This window comes from Pundamilia nyererei, unplaced genomic scaffold (genome assembly GCF_000239375.1).
Source record: "Pundamilia nyererei isolate P.nyererei 1_Seehausen unplaced genomic scaffold, PunNye1.0 scaffold00291, whole genome shotgun sequence".
Classification (NCBI taxonomy): domain Eukaryota; kingdom Metazoa; phylum Chordata; class Actinopteri; order Cichliformes; family Cichlidae; genus Pundamilia; species Pundamilia nyererei.
Genome location: NW_005187692.1, coordinates 546,708 through 562,305, shown reverse-complemented (window position 1 = coordinate 562,305; position 15,598 = coordinate 546,708). Strand labels below are relative to the sequence as shown.

At 42.1% G+C, this 15,598-nt stretch overlaps 2 protein-coding genes across 9 annotated transcripts in view; one reads left to right on the top strand and one right to left on the bottom strand.

Moving 5' to 3' along the window:
* Nucleotides 1-3,852: 3,852 nt before the first annotated feature.
* proser2 (proline and serine rich 2) lies at nt 3,853-15,324 on the bottom strand. 5 transcript variants are annotated; one of them, XM_005750887.1, is made up of 5 exons: nt 12,163-12,284; nt 9,951-10,064; nt 6,336-6,606; nt 5,778-6,191; nt 3,853-5,561 (listed from the first exon to the last, which is right to left on the bottom strand). In XM_005750887.1, the coding sequence occupies exons 2-5, from the start codon at nt 10,014-10,016 to the stop codon at nt 4,723-4,725; spliced, it is 1,590 nt and encodes a 529-aa protein (XP_005750944.1). In that variant the 5' UTR covers nt 10,017-10,064; nt 12,163-12,284; the 3' UTR covers nt 3,853-4,722. The 5 variants fall into 5 exon arrangements, with proteins under 5 accessions (XP_005750944.1, XP_005750941.1, XP_005750942.1 ...); XM_005750884.2 differs by lacking the exon at nt 12,163-12,284 and adding an exon at nt 14,910-15,324 and having other exon boundaries at nt 3,853-6,191; XM_005750885.2 differs by lacking the exon at nt 12,163-12,284 and adding an exon at nt 15,189-15,324 and having other exon boundaries at nt 3,853-6,191.
* The window catches only part of rab3ip (RAB3A interacting protein (rabin3)), a 15,140-nt gene continuing 13,797 nt past the window's right edge, over nt 14,256-15,598 (top strand). Inside the window, exon 1 of one of the 4 annotated variants that reach the window (XM_005750891.1) lies at nt 14,256-14,380. The gene's annotated coding sequence lies outside the window, so the exon portion shown is untranslated. The other 3 variants (XM_005750888.1, XM_005750890.1, XM_005750889.1) reach the window with 3 other exon arrangements.

The window sequence follows — 15,598 nt, the reverse complement described above, 5'->3', positions numbered from 1 at the left end:
AAAGACGTATGTCACAGTTATTTTCTAGAGTTCATTACAGTTCATTTCTAATCATCACATAATTGTTATTGATTAGGTACTTACTCTCCTATACACTCTACAGATTATAGCAAGACCTTTAAAGGCGACCTATTAGTCCCATTTCCTGCTTCATGTAATTATTCTTGGATCCTCTCAGAGTAGCTTTGCGTGATTCACAGTTAAGTCAGCTGTCTTCTGATTGGCTGCCCCCCCCTAAGCCGGTGGGTGGGGCCTGTGCTTTTGGCTCAAAACTTGTAGAAACACTGACCTCATTATTAGAATTTTTTTGTCTTGTTTAATGTGAACACCAGACATTGGGACCGGAGATTTAAGATGGAGAATAAGAAGACGTTACAAAGGTCTCTATTCCTAAACGAAATACCTTAACACAACTGTCTTCATTTTTTTTTTCCAAAAATGTGCTATTTATTGACAGTGTGGACAGTTAACAGAGGATACCATTGTATCCACTGCTTGCTTCAGTGAGCAGTTATTCAGTGAGTATATCACAGAAAGTGTCCATCTGACGAATGACCACATTTTGAATTCATGATGTTAAAGTATTTTCTTCCAGATGTTAACCAATCAGAAGAAAGTGGGTTTTTAGGGATGCGGGAATCTTTAAAAAATCTGTCTCAGCCTAGTTTGGTGAAACTAACAAAAAGTGAAGATTAATGCTCAGAAATGGGTACAGACAGTTTAAAGTTATATTTATGTAGAGGCAGACACCCGTGTCCTCTTCGTTTTTGGTCTTAATGCTCAGCTTACTCATGCCCCCCCTGCAGACGTGACAGCAGTGTCAGGTCAGTGCTTTTGCTGCTCTGCTGAGAAATCTCCAGCTCTCGCACCGTCGAACACTTTTTGATCTCTGCTGCGTTCAGACTTGTCAGGATTGAGTGACCTGCTCAGTGGTGGACACCTGAGTGTACATATTCAGCAGTTCTTCCACTTCTACCCAGTTTGATGATGATGTTTTTTAAAGTTTGCTAACATCCAGCTTGCTTTGATTTGTGACTTGTGTGACGTGACAAAAGTTTTTCCAGGATAACCGTGTGCCTGAGAGTCTTCCTTAGTGATGACGTGACTATAATAGATAAATATAACTTGTTAAGCCTCTAGATATATAAATATATCCCCTGTATGCTGCTACATGAACCTTTTCTGCAGCAGCTCTGTGTCTTTGCTATAGTAAAGATTACCCATAACTAAAGTTTGTCCCTGTCCAAGCTGATATTCTTTCACAGCAAGGAAAAAGCAAGAAACAGCTGCCTGCTAAAGCTTTGTCTCAGCTCATGACAAATAAAATTTACCACAATAAAAGCACAAAGTCGTCTCTCTGAATGAGGTCAGTCGTGTGTTTGAGGCATGCGAGGGTGCGCCTGTTTGTTGAGGTCTAATTACAAGGCAGCGAGAGTGGGTATTTCCTCTTTTCCCGCCCACGCCCTCCTCTAAACATTACATATGTGGAGCGCTGGAAACCATGGCCGGATTAACCGGTTAAAGGGCCATGGGGTAATCCACCAACCTATACCTCTGGGGGTCAGGTGAGTTGGAGTTTGGAGGCCAGGTCAACACCTTTGGTGCTTTCTTTGAGTATAATAGGAGCCCACAGCCAGCTATTCCAGGATACGCTCTGAACAGGTCACCACTCTGTAACTCTGATACGAGTCAAACACATGTGGTGACATACGGTGGTCCACATTTTTCCACTTAGCTGTCAGTGATTTGTATTTCTCAGGTTTATTTTCTTGTTTGTGTTTGCAATAAAACTAGAAAACAGATGGATCATAGAAAGCCTCATTTTGATTATCACAACTGGGATTCAGTCTGATTCTGTTTCCAGAGTGGAGATGGAAATGTGATGTTTGGAGGCAGACAGGAATCAGTATGACTATTTGGCTGACCCAGGGCCAACAGACAACCTGGTGATGGCGTTTTCCAGTGAGCAGACTTTTCTTTCTCACAGTTTTCACATTAAATTAAACAACTGGATCTTTAAATTTGTCAGATTTCTTCTGACCTGTGCTGCAGGCGGACAGCAAGCAGGGAGAATCAAGAGGGGAAGTATTCATCTTAAAGGCTTAGTTACTTTTTTCAGTTACACAAGTGTCCATTTTAAAAAAAAAAAAGTCTGATCATCTGTTTCTTCGGTGCTTCCAGTGGTCCGGTGTTTGCAGAGGGAACAAACACCGGTTGTTTAGGGTTGTTTTCCTATGTGATGCGGTGCCGAGGTCACATCTGGGGCGGGCATAAATGTCGCGTTTGTTAATGTTCATTCAGCGCAACCTGACGGGAGAACGTGCACAATGTGAGCACCAATGTAATAAATGTGTTAAAGTTAAATATGAACACAGTGCCCACAGAGATGGGCGAGCATGCTCATTAAGAGAAACAATGGCAATAAAGGCAGAATATCAGTCATCTTGGGCACTGCCACTGACGCTGCATATACTCTCTCTCTCTCTCTCACACACGCACACACACACACACCCCTCAGGAATGAAAGCCTCTGTGTCAAAGGCTTATGTAAGGGTCTGCAGTCCAGACAGCTTCTTTAGTGTTGTTGCTGTTTAAAACACAAGCAGCCCAGTGTGAAATGTGGAAAATGGGTCAGAAAGTCCTTCCACAATAAAAACATGAACAGGGAGGGGCTCGAGGTGCTGCAATGCACTATAAAAAGGAGCAATCCAAAGTTTTTAGATGTAATACATCACCAGCTCTCTGATTGGCTGACCCTCACAATAGAAAGTTTTAAAACTACAGATAGGTGGGGCCTGTGTGTCTGAGATTACCATATTAGGGATATCCATCTCTGTGACGTCTTAAAGCTCCAAAACAGCAGGAGAGAAAAAAAGATTCACAGTGCTACAATGGTCAGTCCAGAGCTGAACCTGATTAAATGCTGTGGTGTGACCTTCAGAGATGTGCATAAACAAATCTTGCAAACCTCAATGACCTGAAGCAATGCTATAAAGAAGAAAGGGCAAATATTCCTCCACAGCTATGTGAGAGGCTGATAAAGTCATACATACAGTCACACATTTACTTCAAGTTATTGCTGCTAAAGAAGGCTCTGAATCATGGACGCTGCACAGTCCTGCAAATTAACATCTAAGGAAAGAAAACGAGGAGTTAAGCTCATGTTAACAACTTAAAAGCTGGAAAACTGTCAAGATTTCCTGCTCTAGTAGACATGCTGTACCAATACGGCTTCCATGTTGGCTACAAGTGCAAATGAGGTACCTTTGAGTCTTGTTCTATGGTTTCAAAGAGGCTGTGCAGCTTTGATGGGTAAAATCCTAAAAAAAAACAAAAAAAAAAAAAACTCTCAGCTGAAACTACCCAGTCATTAAACAGCTGCTTCTTTTTCACATTCCCCAGTTAATCAGGACAAAACAGACAAAACATGCAGACAGATGTAAGATTGTTCAGTTTAATGGGTGCAAATATTCGAGCAGATGGACTATGTACAGTTTATAATGTGGATATTTCAACAATCAGAAAGAACACCAGGCTGTTCAGTTATAGCAGCAACTTTCACATGGCCGCTCAGCTTCCCTTTAACCACACAAGAGGCACTTTTTATCCCTAATCTGTGCAGACGTGACCACTTCACAGGAACATTTCCTCATAAAGTAGCTCCATACTGCAGGTATGCACCATTAGATACTTCAACATGACTGTAGCTGAACTACAGAGAACCGGAGTCTGTAAACATAAGTTTATAAAAATATATACTTCAAAAGTTACTGTAGGTAAACTACAGAGGCCGGAGTCTTGATAAACACATACACACACACACACACACACACACACACACACACACACACACACACGCGCGCGCACACACGCACACAGAGTTAAATAACACATTTTCAAATGTCAGAAACAACATATCGAGGATGTATTTCTAGACTGTGTGGTTTTAGTGCTCGTGTTTTGTCCAATGCTATGTGCACACCCATCCCTAAAGAGCAGTTTTTAAAGTATTCCCTCTGTGTAGTAAAAAAGTAAAAGTCCTGCCCTCAAACCCAGACCACCAGTCTGTGGTTTGGTGTGGGAGGTTTGTTCATTGGAGTAAAAATATCCCCCTGCTCGGCTCGGCTCCTCATCTTCAAGGAAACAGCATCTTTTCTTTGTTAGTCCCATACATAAGATCCCTTTTTGCTCTTTAGTGCTGATTATATTAGAAGTTTTTTTTAAAAAAAGAAAAAGTGCTTTTAACTGGAAAAACAAATACACACTAACATACCACTGACTAGAAAAAATGTCCAAAGTCAGTAAAGAAAACCAGTGAAAACAAGAAAAAAGGCTCCCGTGTAACAGAGGTGATAAAGACTTCACAGTCTGAGAATCCAAGTTTTAAACAGAAAAAAAAATCCCAGTGAAAATCTATCCAACCTTAAATCCAAAGAGGCTTGAGAGCCTCCAGATTAAACTAATGCTTTTGGTAAAAAGGCTAAAAAACTCTGGACGTTCACAATCGGACTCGTGTCACAAACAAAGCTGAGACAGGAAGCTAAATAAATGTTTTTTTCCAAACTTTTTGGAGAGATTTAAAGCAGTTTAGCTCAGCTGCACTGTCTATCTGTAAATCTGTAAAAGTCTGTCTTTATCCACTCAATAGAGGGAGCTATAACGAAACAACCTCCACCAGCAGGTAAAAACTGAGGATAAATCCAGAAAACAAACAAGAGTTCATCAAGACTTTTTCAGCAACCCCAGTTTCCTCAGTGCCTCTCTGCGCGATTCATTCATCTCCCCTCGACCAGAAAACTGCACCGTGATGCCTTGGGGACGGAACATCGAGTTGGACCTTCGCCTGTTGTCTGCGGACAAGGACGTCGCAGGTTTCTGGGGAACAATGTGCCGAGGAGGTCTCGGGGCCGGTGTTGGGGCTGGAGGTTTGGAACTCCTTGCTGGGTTTTCTGAAGTGCGATATAAGCCGGTGACTGGGTTGAGGTTTCGGCTCCTTCCTCCGTAGCTGTTGTGCTCGGGCTGCAGCAGCTCTGATTTGTAGGGCAAGGTTTGACCCCTGTCCATGTGTGAGCTAAGGATGTCGGGAAGCTCGGTCCTGGAGCCAGATAGGGAACGGGGGGTCATGACTTTGCTCTTTCCCCCGTAGGTGTTGGGATCACTGGGGTTGGAGAGTGCAGAAGTGTGGGTTCTGGGTTCATGGCTTGTTGTTGAGGGTGCAGATTCACTCTTGGAACCAACAGAAGGGTGGACCACGATGGATTTTCCTCCGTAGCTGTTAAGTGCCAACGAGGTCACCTCAGATGGCTGCTGGGGGATGGATACTTTGTTTTCCACAGGAGGTGGATAGGAGCTGCTCTGTGCAACAGCTGGACGCGACAGGCTTGGTTGGGGGTTTCTGTCGTCATTGCTCCTAGAGGAAGATGTCCTCCGAACCTCAGGTTTCCTGTCAGCATGAATCAGGGTCTGAGGTGGGGTAGTGACATGGGCTTCGGGCGATTTGGGCCCAGTCTCAGTTGTTGTTGGATGATGAGCCTCCAGTGGTGTGGGACTGCTGCCTGCACCTGTAAGAGGAACCAGCGGGGTAATGTTAGGGGTGATTTGGACTGGCATATCCCCAGACATAGCTCGATTTCTGGTTAGGCCTAGCTTAGACAGGGCCTCCATTCTAGATTTGTCTGGTGTGGGGTCACTGAAGGAAATGCTGCGAGTAGGAACATTTCGAGGCTTCTTCCCTACAATGTGTAGAGAATCGTCCTGCAGCAGAGGTTGATTCATACCTAGGTTTGCCAGCATATGCGCCTGTTTCTCCTGGATGCTCACATTAGGTGGTGGCTGGTTTTGACGGTCCTTGCTGCCAACGATCATGTTGATGTTGTCAGGGTAGTGGGTAGGCTTGGCAGATGTAGGAGGACCCTGCTTCACTGGATGATCTGTGCTTGGCTTTTCATCCACGCTGAGGTGGTGGAGTGAAGGAAGGAAGTTAGCTGTTCCTCCGGACTGGTTCTCAGCTATCTTCTTGGCAATCAGCACGGGGGTGGGGACACTGCCTGCCGGGTGGTAGGGGGTGTTCGTCTGCCTGGACATGCCACTCGGGAGGGGAGGGTTGTACTCTGAAGGCAAGCTGTCCATCGGATTGTGCCTTGGCTTTGTCTCAAAGTGGCTTTCAGGGGGTGGCACCATAGTCTGAAAGCCTGGTAGAAACAAATTGAAGAAGTTTCAGTCACCGTGATTTAGTAGTTTAGAGATGTAATTTAATAATCTGCTTCATCTACATAAACAATTTTAAATATTGTAACTGACTACCCCGAACACAAACGCCAACTGCTGTACGCTACCTCGATGGTTGGGACTGAAGATCGGCTCTTTAGAGTGCACCGAATCTGCTTCCTTGTGGACCAAGTCAATAATATCGTGATCTTTGGGGTTGGTATCGTAGGGGTTGGCGCTCATAGCCACAGGTCTAGTGACCTCTTGAGTGGCGTTTTCAAAGGGCCTTGCTCGCACAAGCCTCCAGTCGTCCTCCTCTAAACTTGCCTCCAGCGAATCAATGGTTTTCTCAAAGAACTGGATGCAGTCCTGCTCCTCTTGACTCAGGTCTTGATCATCCTGTGAAGAGATATAAAACATTTCTGCTATGTCTTCTTTGTTCCTTAACATTTTTGCCTCAAAGGTTAAAGAGTCAGGTTACTGTGAATCACTGTAGCACACACAGAGAGAGGTTTCTCCACTATTTATAAAGGGAGGGGAAGATTCGAAGGTTGCCACTTAAGAGGGAGGCACTCTGGGTTTCTGATTTAAACACTTTACACACCATTTTTCTTGTTCTTGTTTGTTTTAGTGTGCAAAAATATTTGTGTACTTCCCGTATGTGAAAGTACATACAAAGTATGAACAAAGATTTTGACATTTTGAAACATTTTTAAATAGAACAAGCGAGTATTTGCTGAATCATCCTTTTTTATTCTTCATGATTCAGTGATAAATGTTATTGGTTCACCGTCACCTGACCTGTGCTTCTGTAAAAATGTATCTGCACCTCATGTGCTTGCAAGCGACTACACATAGATAAATGCAGGTAATGGTGTTGGCCACGTGCATGAGCTACGCCGTAGCCTTTACATAGATTCACTGCAGATCTATTTATGAAGTGTTACTCTAATAATGACGATAATTTACTAACTGGATTTCAGGATTTATTTAATATTACCTCAAACTAGTGACTGAGCTAGTAAAGCTATCAGGATATAATTTTACTGAGGTCAAAGGGCAAGAGAGCTGAGAGTCATTTTCCCACTGACTGCTATAACACTGGAACATTTGTACTGCCAGAGAAGTCGCCCCCTGCTGACCAATGAAAAGAATACATTGGCTGATTTTTTTTTCAGCAGTCATCTTGGCTTCATGGCAGAAATTGAGGAGGCGGGATTGCCAGACACCACCTGTCATTTTGTTAGTGCACTGTCTCCAAACCAAACATTACAGGTCTCACTACCATGTGTTAAACCTTCCTGTTCACTCTCGCTAATAATTCTGTCACACTTGTCTTCACCAATCCACTCGGCCTGCACTCTCTTCTTCACCTCTCCTGTGCACTGTCCGTTGCTGCGGATGATTGACTCTCGGGTATTTAAATTTATCCACCTTGTTCTTTCTGCCTGCCGCTCATGCACACACACACACATTCAGTATTGCTTTTATTCCTCTTCTCTGCAGAAAATACCTCCACTTTGTTTAGTTTGGCACTAGCACAGCAGCTCTTTTTCCATTTACTGTAAGTTCAAATCTAGGCATGTGTTCAGTTTTGAAGATATCAAAGTTGAATGTGTCTCTAAATATAAATTTTTATTTTTTTTTAAAAGGGCCTTAAAGCTGAGTTCTTTCCTGCAGCCAGCAGGCTGACTTTCATATGTGCTCTGCTCTAGTTTCCAAGAATCAGAAGAGTCAGAAAGGTGGATTATCCAAATATGCTCCCAGGTGTGCAACAATGGCAAAAAGGCTTGACTTGAGGGTTTCGCAGAATTTCTCAAACCTGCCTGTGACCTCACAGTCACTACATCTGCCCATTTTCCTGTTTATGACTGAAACATACTGAAAAAAGACTGATTATTGTTCTTAATGCAAAACAAGACAAAAAGGCCTGCTGTGGTGCTGCTTATGTCTCCTCATCACTGAGCTCCACATATATGGGTGCGAACGTTCCACGTATGACTCTCACACAGTAGGCATGTGTAGAGGGAACACAGACTTGTTTGTTCTTCCAGACTTCTTTTCCCACCCTGTTTCTGGCTCAGCTGGCCCTCCCTCTCTCTCCTGCTGGACGGCTCCCTCACCTCTTCCTCTTCACCTCCACATACTCAGAACCACCACAGCAGGGTATCCAGTGACAGCACTCAGTGGCCGCTGATTTTGCTGAGGTCTTTCTGTGGTCCTGATAGGATCGAGGCCACCTATTTAAACCAAACCACATGGCTTTAGGGGATCCCCTGACACAATGTGTAATGGACTTAAAAATAAATAGAGTTGGCCACGAAGAAGAAAAAAGCCTTGTTATGTGAACAAAGTGGTTCGTTATCATTTTAAATTACAGCTGGCAACTCTATGAAAGAGTCTAAACTCTATTTTCTTTCAAAGCTCTTCAATAAAACTGATTTTTGCACGTGTCACCCGTGACTTTCGCTGGTTCAAATGTTCAGTGTTTCTACAAACTTGACTTCGCAAAGAAAACTCAAACACAAAAAAATCTGAATTGAGACATCCTAATTACTGAACTGGGATTCATGACCCAGGACTTACACGTGAGTACCACTGCTCTGAAAAGTGGACAGCAGGACTTTTACACCTTATTTGTTCTCTGTGAAGGTAATGACCTTCAGGCTGCAGTTGAAATTTCAATATGGTGTTGCTGCTGAAATGAAAAGTGCCACGACCAGATTACCGAGACACCTGCAAAGACAAAGACACCTGCAGCAACACCCTCGTGAAACTAATCAGAGACAAACATGCAGATCTGCTGGTTTCAGCTGCCATGAAAGTCGTCCATTGTAGCGAAGCAGCTCAGGACCTAAAAAACTGCAGCTTAACCGGTTCGGCTGTGTCATGTGCTGATAATGAATCTCATCCCTGAGGCATGTGAAGGGATTAAGTTGTTAGGCAGGTGTAGCTTCCTAGCTTCTGAAATGACTGGCTGCGTTGTGTAAACATGACGTCGAGGCCTTATCCAGCGTGAAAATGCAGCTTGAACAATTGGGTGTTCACCTGATACGCAGACTCTGTTTGCTGTGGTTAATAGGACAAAAAGAACAGGACTGCTCTTTTCTCTGCCATGATGTGACCCGCTATTGACCACACAGGGGAATACTCGTGCAGGAGCCAATTAGCAGCTTTTTCTAAAGGCTGGTGGTCTTTTGTAGTTGAAAAATAGCTCCAAAATGACTGTTTTACCAACAGGAAGACTGATATTGCTGATTCCCTAAGAGAACGTTAGACATCTACATCTGTCCCTGTGCAGAGATAACAGCCAAGATCAGAGTGACCTCCAGTTTTATTTCAATTCAACTTGGCTGCAAAGCCATGCTCCTTTTGTTCCTCTGTTAGTTGTTCAGGGGCAAAATACTAAAAAAAAAAAAAAACCCAGACAGTAAGACCTCTTCTGGTTGAGCAGGTTACCCTTATGCTGAAGGCTGGCACAGGGGACTAAAACTGTTGTTTCATGTCACCAGGTTTTGACAGATTAAAAACTCTAATGGGACTTTCCCCCCTTCCCTGACTTCTCTTGTGGTAACAAAGTCATTACAATTGCTTTAATTAAAAAACCAAAAAAAAAAAACCCAAATCTGTTTAGTTTTAGCCTGTTTCCTGTGTCGGTTTGCTCAAAAGAATGTGTGCTAAATTACAGAGAAGCAACAAAAAACTCAGCTGTGAGTAAACCAGAGTGGTTTTTGAGTACTCACGCCTGGTCTGGAGCTCCCATTGACCTTGTAGTAGAGGTGAGATTTTTCCTGCAGACGGAAGTCCATGTCTGGTTCTGCTCTGTAGAATCATCTAATCTGCATCTGAACGAGAGTCTGCAGACACAGAGGAGAGCATGTCAGCTCAGGCTTTAGACTTCACTGAAGGCTCAGTGTCAAGCTGTTTTTTTTGCTCCTGGCTCCATGTGATATCAGGAGTATGAGCTGCAGCCAATCAGAATGAAGTTGGCTTAAAGGGGAGGAGCTAAAACAGCTGCTCTAGAATGAAAGAGTATTGATAGTGCAGTTGGCTTGACATAGATACATATCAAGGGTTGTGCTTTTTTTTTGGGTGGGTGGGGGTGGGGGGGTAAATGTTTGGATTTTTTGTGAAATATTGGACATGTTTACATATTTTGGCCTCAAACCAAGAAGGGAGGTTTTAAAATTACTCGCAACTTCTTAGGTGCTACTGCTGCTGTATAATCAATAAAAATATCTTTCAGCCACCTGGTTTTGTTATTACATGCAAGATTTCTACATCAAGTTTGTAGCAGATTTACATTTGGCCCAATAAAGAAGCAATAAAATGTAAGATTTAAAGACTGCGAGACAAAACTATATTAAGATGAATAAAGTATGCTTGCATTTGTAAATTTATTTGTAAAGCCCTCAGTTTACAGGTTACAGATTTTTTAAATAGTTGGCAGCAGTTGCAGAAAGCAGCAGTTTTCTTGTTGTAAGGTCATAAAGAGCTGGATTAATCTTCAACAGCATTAAAAACCTGTCGGATAAATGTACAGTGTTTCCCTCAGGAACGTAACGGAGCACAAGGGTAAATTTAGTCCACAGCACCTGATGGACCAGTTAACCGAGAGCAGGAAGCTGCAGAACAGGATCGCAGAGCCGAAACCAACGAGCTTCTCGGCCGACACATTCCTGCTTGATGCCGCGCTCATGACAAGAACAAAGAGAAATGCTGCTTGATGAGTTTGAAAAGACAGAAATGAGGAAGTGGCCGGAGGGCCAAGAAAAATCTAAGTATAGATGAGGCGGTCACAGTGAATGAATCTGGGTCTGAAACCAGCCCGGGTTCACATGGGTCCTCAGTCACAGCTCAGCAGGGCATTAGGTTTAGTACAAGCACAACACTTTGTTACCTGTCACACAGCTAAACCGGATCTGCAGGTGTGGAGATCAATTATGAACCAATTTATCTCCAAGTTGTGTAAAGAAAACCCCCAAATCAACATAACTCAGATTGAAAGTGTTCAATCGTGAGGCACAGGCTCATTCTGAATATCATTGTTGGGTTAACTGCCAAAAACCTTAGATAAAAAATTAAAAACACTGCAATGGTACTTCTGTTTAAGTCTTGACTACTTGAACCCAGACTGTTCTCTTTCCACCACTGTTAAGCTATTATTGTTATTTTATAAAGACTTCTACTTTCTTCTTCTTCTTCTTTTTTGATTAGATAAAATATGTATCCTTCTAATCTAGAATAATTTCACGGTCACAGTTAGGGAGCAGCTGGGTTGCTCTGGCTCAGGACTTGTAGGTGTTAAATGGTGAGTCAATGATGAAACACAGAGGAGTGTTACTGCACAGTTATGAATGAAACCAAGCCCAGGCAGTTACGCGCACTCATTCCTCTGTTATCAATATTAATATTTCTCCTGAGTCCATTCTTTTTAAGCATCTTTAGGTTTTCTTTGGTTTATTTACATTTCTCCATGATTATTGATAAATTGATGTAAACGACTATTTTTTTAATGTTTTTTTACACTGACATGCTGTAAATGATCTTTACTTTCAACATTTGAAATACAGCACATTTTTGATTACTCGTGAACTTAACTTTTCCTTTAAAGGATAACAAATAATACATACTTTTATGCACACATCCCTGCTCATGGAAATGATTATTAACAGTGAATCCTTTCAGTTTTCACGAGATCGTCACAAACTGATAAATCAGGCTTTACATGTGTCTCTCATTCTTATAGGAAAGTCTGTCCATATATTCTGAAGTGTTTTCAGTGTGTTGCATTTTAACCTTAAACATCTATCAGACCATCACTAAAAAATAAATTTGCCTTAGAAAACGTTCTTTTCCATTTTACACCTGGACAAAAAACAACCCCCCCCCCCCCCCCAAAAAAAAACAAAAACAAAAACTAAATGCGGTGAAATGCAGGAAAGTGAAACTTACCCATAAAATCCTCGCACTAATCATTCTGAAGTTCAAACCAGAAACTGGACAGATGACTTTCCTCCTTCACAGAGAAGGCAGCAACATCAGCCTCTAATCTGGCTGGAAACGATAGTCCGAGCTCCGTGTGCGTAATGACACCATTCGGCTCGTTACGCATTACTTAAAAACACGGGGTAAACTCCACCCCCAGAAGGGTGTGTGTGTGGTTTATTCAGGTGTGTGACACAGTGGAAATATATTACACACACACACATACACACCTCAGAGTATCATAGGGATGGGTTCAGAAGCAGTAGGACATGTGAGCTTTGTTTCGTTTCGTTTTGACATGTAACTGAACGCATCACATTCCTGTTATTCTTTTGGGACAATAGAAGAACAATAGAAACAGTTTACATCAAATATAGATCAGCCAGCTCCCTGAATCTGCATCTTTATATATCTATATCATATCTCCACATTACACAGTTACAGAGTGACATATTAACTGACTCCTCCGGAGAATGTGTCGCCGTTTTACACTAAAGAATCCAAATTGTGTGTAAAATACTTAAATTTAGCTCCACAGTCATAAAACGTAATATGACGTCACCGACGGGACTCGCTGTGCTGCTCACTGAGTAACTGTAACTTGCAGATTACTCAGGTTTTGAGTACCCTGATTCCCCCCCCCCCCCCAAACTTTATATAGACTGGCTGACAACAACACAAAAAGGAGCACTAAGAAAATAAACGGAAAAAAAATAAACTCAAACACAAAATGCCAGAGCTTTAAAATCGTTCTAACACACTCAATTATACAAGTATAATGTTTAAAAAGGTGATCGAGGCCTTTTAATTCTTATTGTCCATTATTGAGTAAATATTTTGCATTATATACAAAAGTAAACGGAGAACTTGAATTTATGAACCACTGTTTCCTATCGGTTCCACAAAAAGAACAATTTAAATTGATATCACCTTCAAGTCTCTGATGGTAGTGGTTAGTTGGATAGAACCTATGAAGCATTTTAAAAGAAACGTCCTTTATTGGTCATAAAGAGTTTTTGTGGTAAAAGCCAGACTTTGTGCCACCAGTTATTTTCCACAAAGCTGGACCAGTATGTTTGAGAAGAGGGCGAACATGTGCAGTCTCGAGGAAACAGGATCTAATAGAGAACAGCTCCAGAGACCCGCGGAAGCATTCTTCGCGTCTCCGTGTGCTGGAAGTGCGCACGCACAACAAAACATAGCGTGTCTTTAAACTTGGAAAAATGGGGCTTGTTTGCCCCCTGGTGGCTTTTAATTCTTCTTCACTGTTTATCACTGTTCACATGTTCACTTCACTGTTTATCTTCATCCTCACATACAGCCTCTCAGACTGGAATGAATTGAACATTTAAAGATTAAAACCACTGGAGACCTTAATCTCAAGGAATATACCACCTATTTGTTCATTTTACAAATTTAATCTCATACTCAGGGACCTTCAGGAAATGCTATCCCCATTCCCAGCTACAAATTATTATTATTATTATTATTATTATTATTATTATTAGTAGTAGTAGTAGTAGTAGTAGTAGTAGTACGTTCAATTTTGTTTATTACAACTTAAACTTAATAAACTTGGATTTGTCTCTGAATATTATCTCGCTCCTACTACATTTTTAAATTAATTAAAAATAATAATTACTGTGTGTTTATTTTATTTGATTATTCATTTTATGTTTTCACAACTTTAACATCGTAAATTGAACAACAATTTAACTATCGTAAAGCATTATTCCCCTCACTGAGCTATATTTTTATTTTATGATACATTTCATATATTGTGCCTTTAGTTGCATAAATCTGAATTTTTATTATCTCAGAATATTATTTCTCTGTCCAAGCACAATATTTTATTTATTTAATTATTATTATAATTATTTTATTTTACAACTTTTAGTTCACAAGTCCAGACTTTTTGAGCTACATATTAATTTGAATGCATTTTTCTTAGTCTTTATTTGTTTCCTCTTTCACGAGCTCTCTCTCTCTTTTCTTTTTTTTTTTTACAATTAAATTAAATGTAATGTCATTTTATTTGTTCATGGGCCTAATGCCGAGTAATGAATTCCTGCTCTCTGCACGGACTGCTCTGTGACGAACTGCTTGGTGGCTCTGTGGTTTCCCAGCGGACCGTGAACGTACCTTCCGTCAGTTGGAGCTCCGCTCTGCGTCAACAGCCGCTCCGGTGAGTGTCTCTCTGTTTGTTTGTCTGTTTTTCGGGCTGTTTCGGCACGTTACCGTGAGGCAGACTGACCGACTGGGCTGCTATGCACGCGGGGGTCCGGTGAGTACACCTTTAAGGCCTCGTTACGGTTTTTATTTTAATCCGTGAGTCGCTGAGTTAAGCGAACTTGCTCAGCACCGCTAGCTTAAGTGCTATATACAAAAAGCATCGATGCGCCCATTATCGGACAGCGTTTCTCTTCTCCCTCAGCATCACTCCGTCACTCACTCAGTTTTCTGAGTTTTAAAGCGAATCCGCAGTTTAATAAATCCGTGCATTCATCTGTTTTATGTAATGAATGAAATTAGCCAGCCCTGGCCAGGCTTAGAGCAGTGGCCGATAATGGAAGCAGGGTTTCCCTCTGCAAGCGATTCCCTGATGTTTACTGAATGAGAAAGACGGATGTGTTTGGGTTTTTGGTTTTTTAGTAGTTCTCTTCTTGTCATGTGCTTTATTTCCGTGTTTTTAACACACCTGTGCCCACACTCACCCTCTTACTAATGTCAAGTAATTGGCCAGCAAACGTTAGCTGCTCAGCTAATCCTTAGCCCGATGTAGCAGCGAAACCCGAAGCTCCGCGCAAAGACGCCGCTGTCATGCATCTTTCAGACGGCGTCAGGTGACAGTCCTTAGCTCTCTAACTTAAGCCACCGCAGGTGCTCACGTATTAATGCATTAGCATGATAGGTAACATCACGTAACGTGCTATGCGCGGCTAATCCAGTGCTAGTTGTCCACAAGGCACCACCTGAGAGCAGGAGTACCTTACCTGGAAGAGTGACCTCAAGCGTACAGGTGACACTGTAAGCGGGGTGCAGGGAGAGCTGGAGGTCGGGTAAATGAGCAGAGACGCTGTTGCAGGTGTAAACTCAGGTGACATTTGTGCACATGCTGCACAAATATCACTGAGCTTGGTATCAGGTTTCTCTGAAGTACTACAGTGTGTCAGGACCACTGAAGGTAAGAAGAGGAAACCCCAGGGCTCAGAAAAATAAAAACCTGGCAGATTAATGAGAAAAAACAGTACAAATAAAGAAGAAAACACCTGCCACTTTTATGGCAAGAGATGAGGAAAATTATCAGGAAAAGCTGGCAAATTTTCAAAGAAAAAATGGTACATCTAGGTAGGGCTGCTCAATTAATCGAATTTTAATCACGATTACGATCTGGGCTTTCAAC

Bases quoted from the DNA above. Each gene is read 5' to 3' on its own strand.
- proser2 (XM_005750884.2), bottom strand. From the start codon at position 10,016: ATGGACTTCCGTCTGCAGGAAAAATCTCACCTCTACTACAAGGTCAAT. The intron at 6,607-9,950 runs GTGAGTACTCAA...ATCTCTTCACAG, and splicing joins ATGGGAGCTCCAGACCAGGC to GATGATCAAGACCTGAGTCA. The intron at 6,192-6,335 runs GTAGCGTACAGC...TGTTTCTACCAG, and splicing joins CTTCAGTCCCAACCATCGAG to GCTTTCAGACTATGGTGCCA.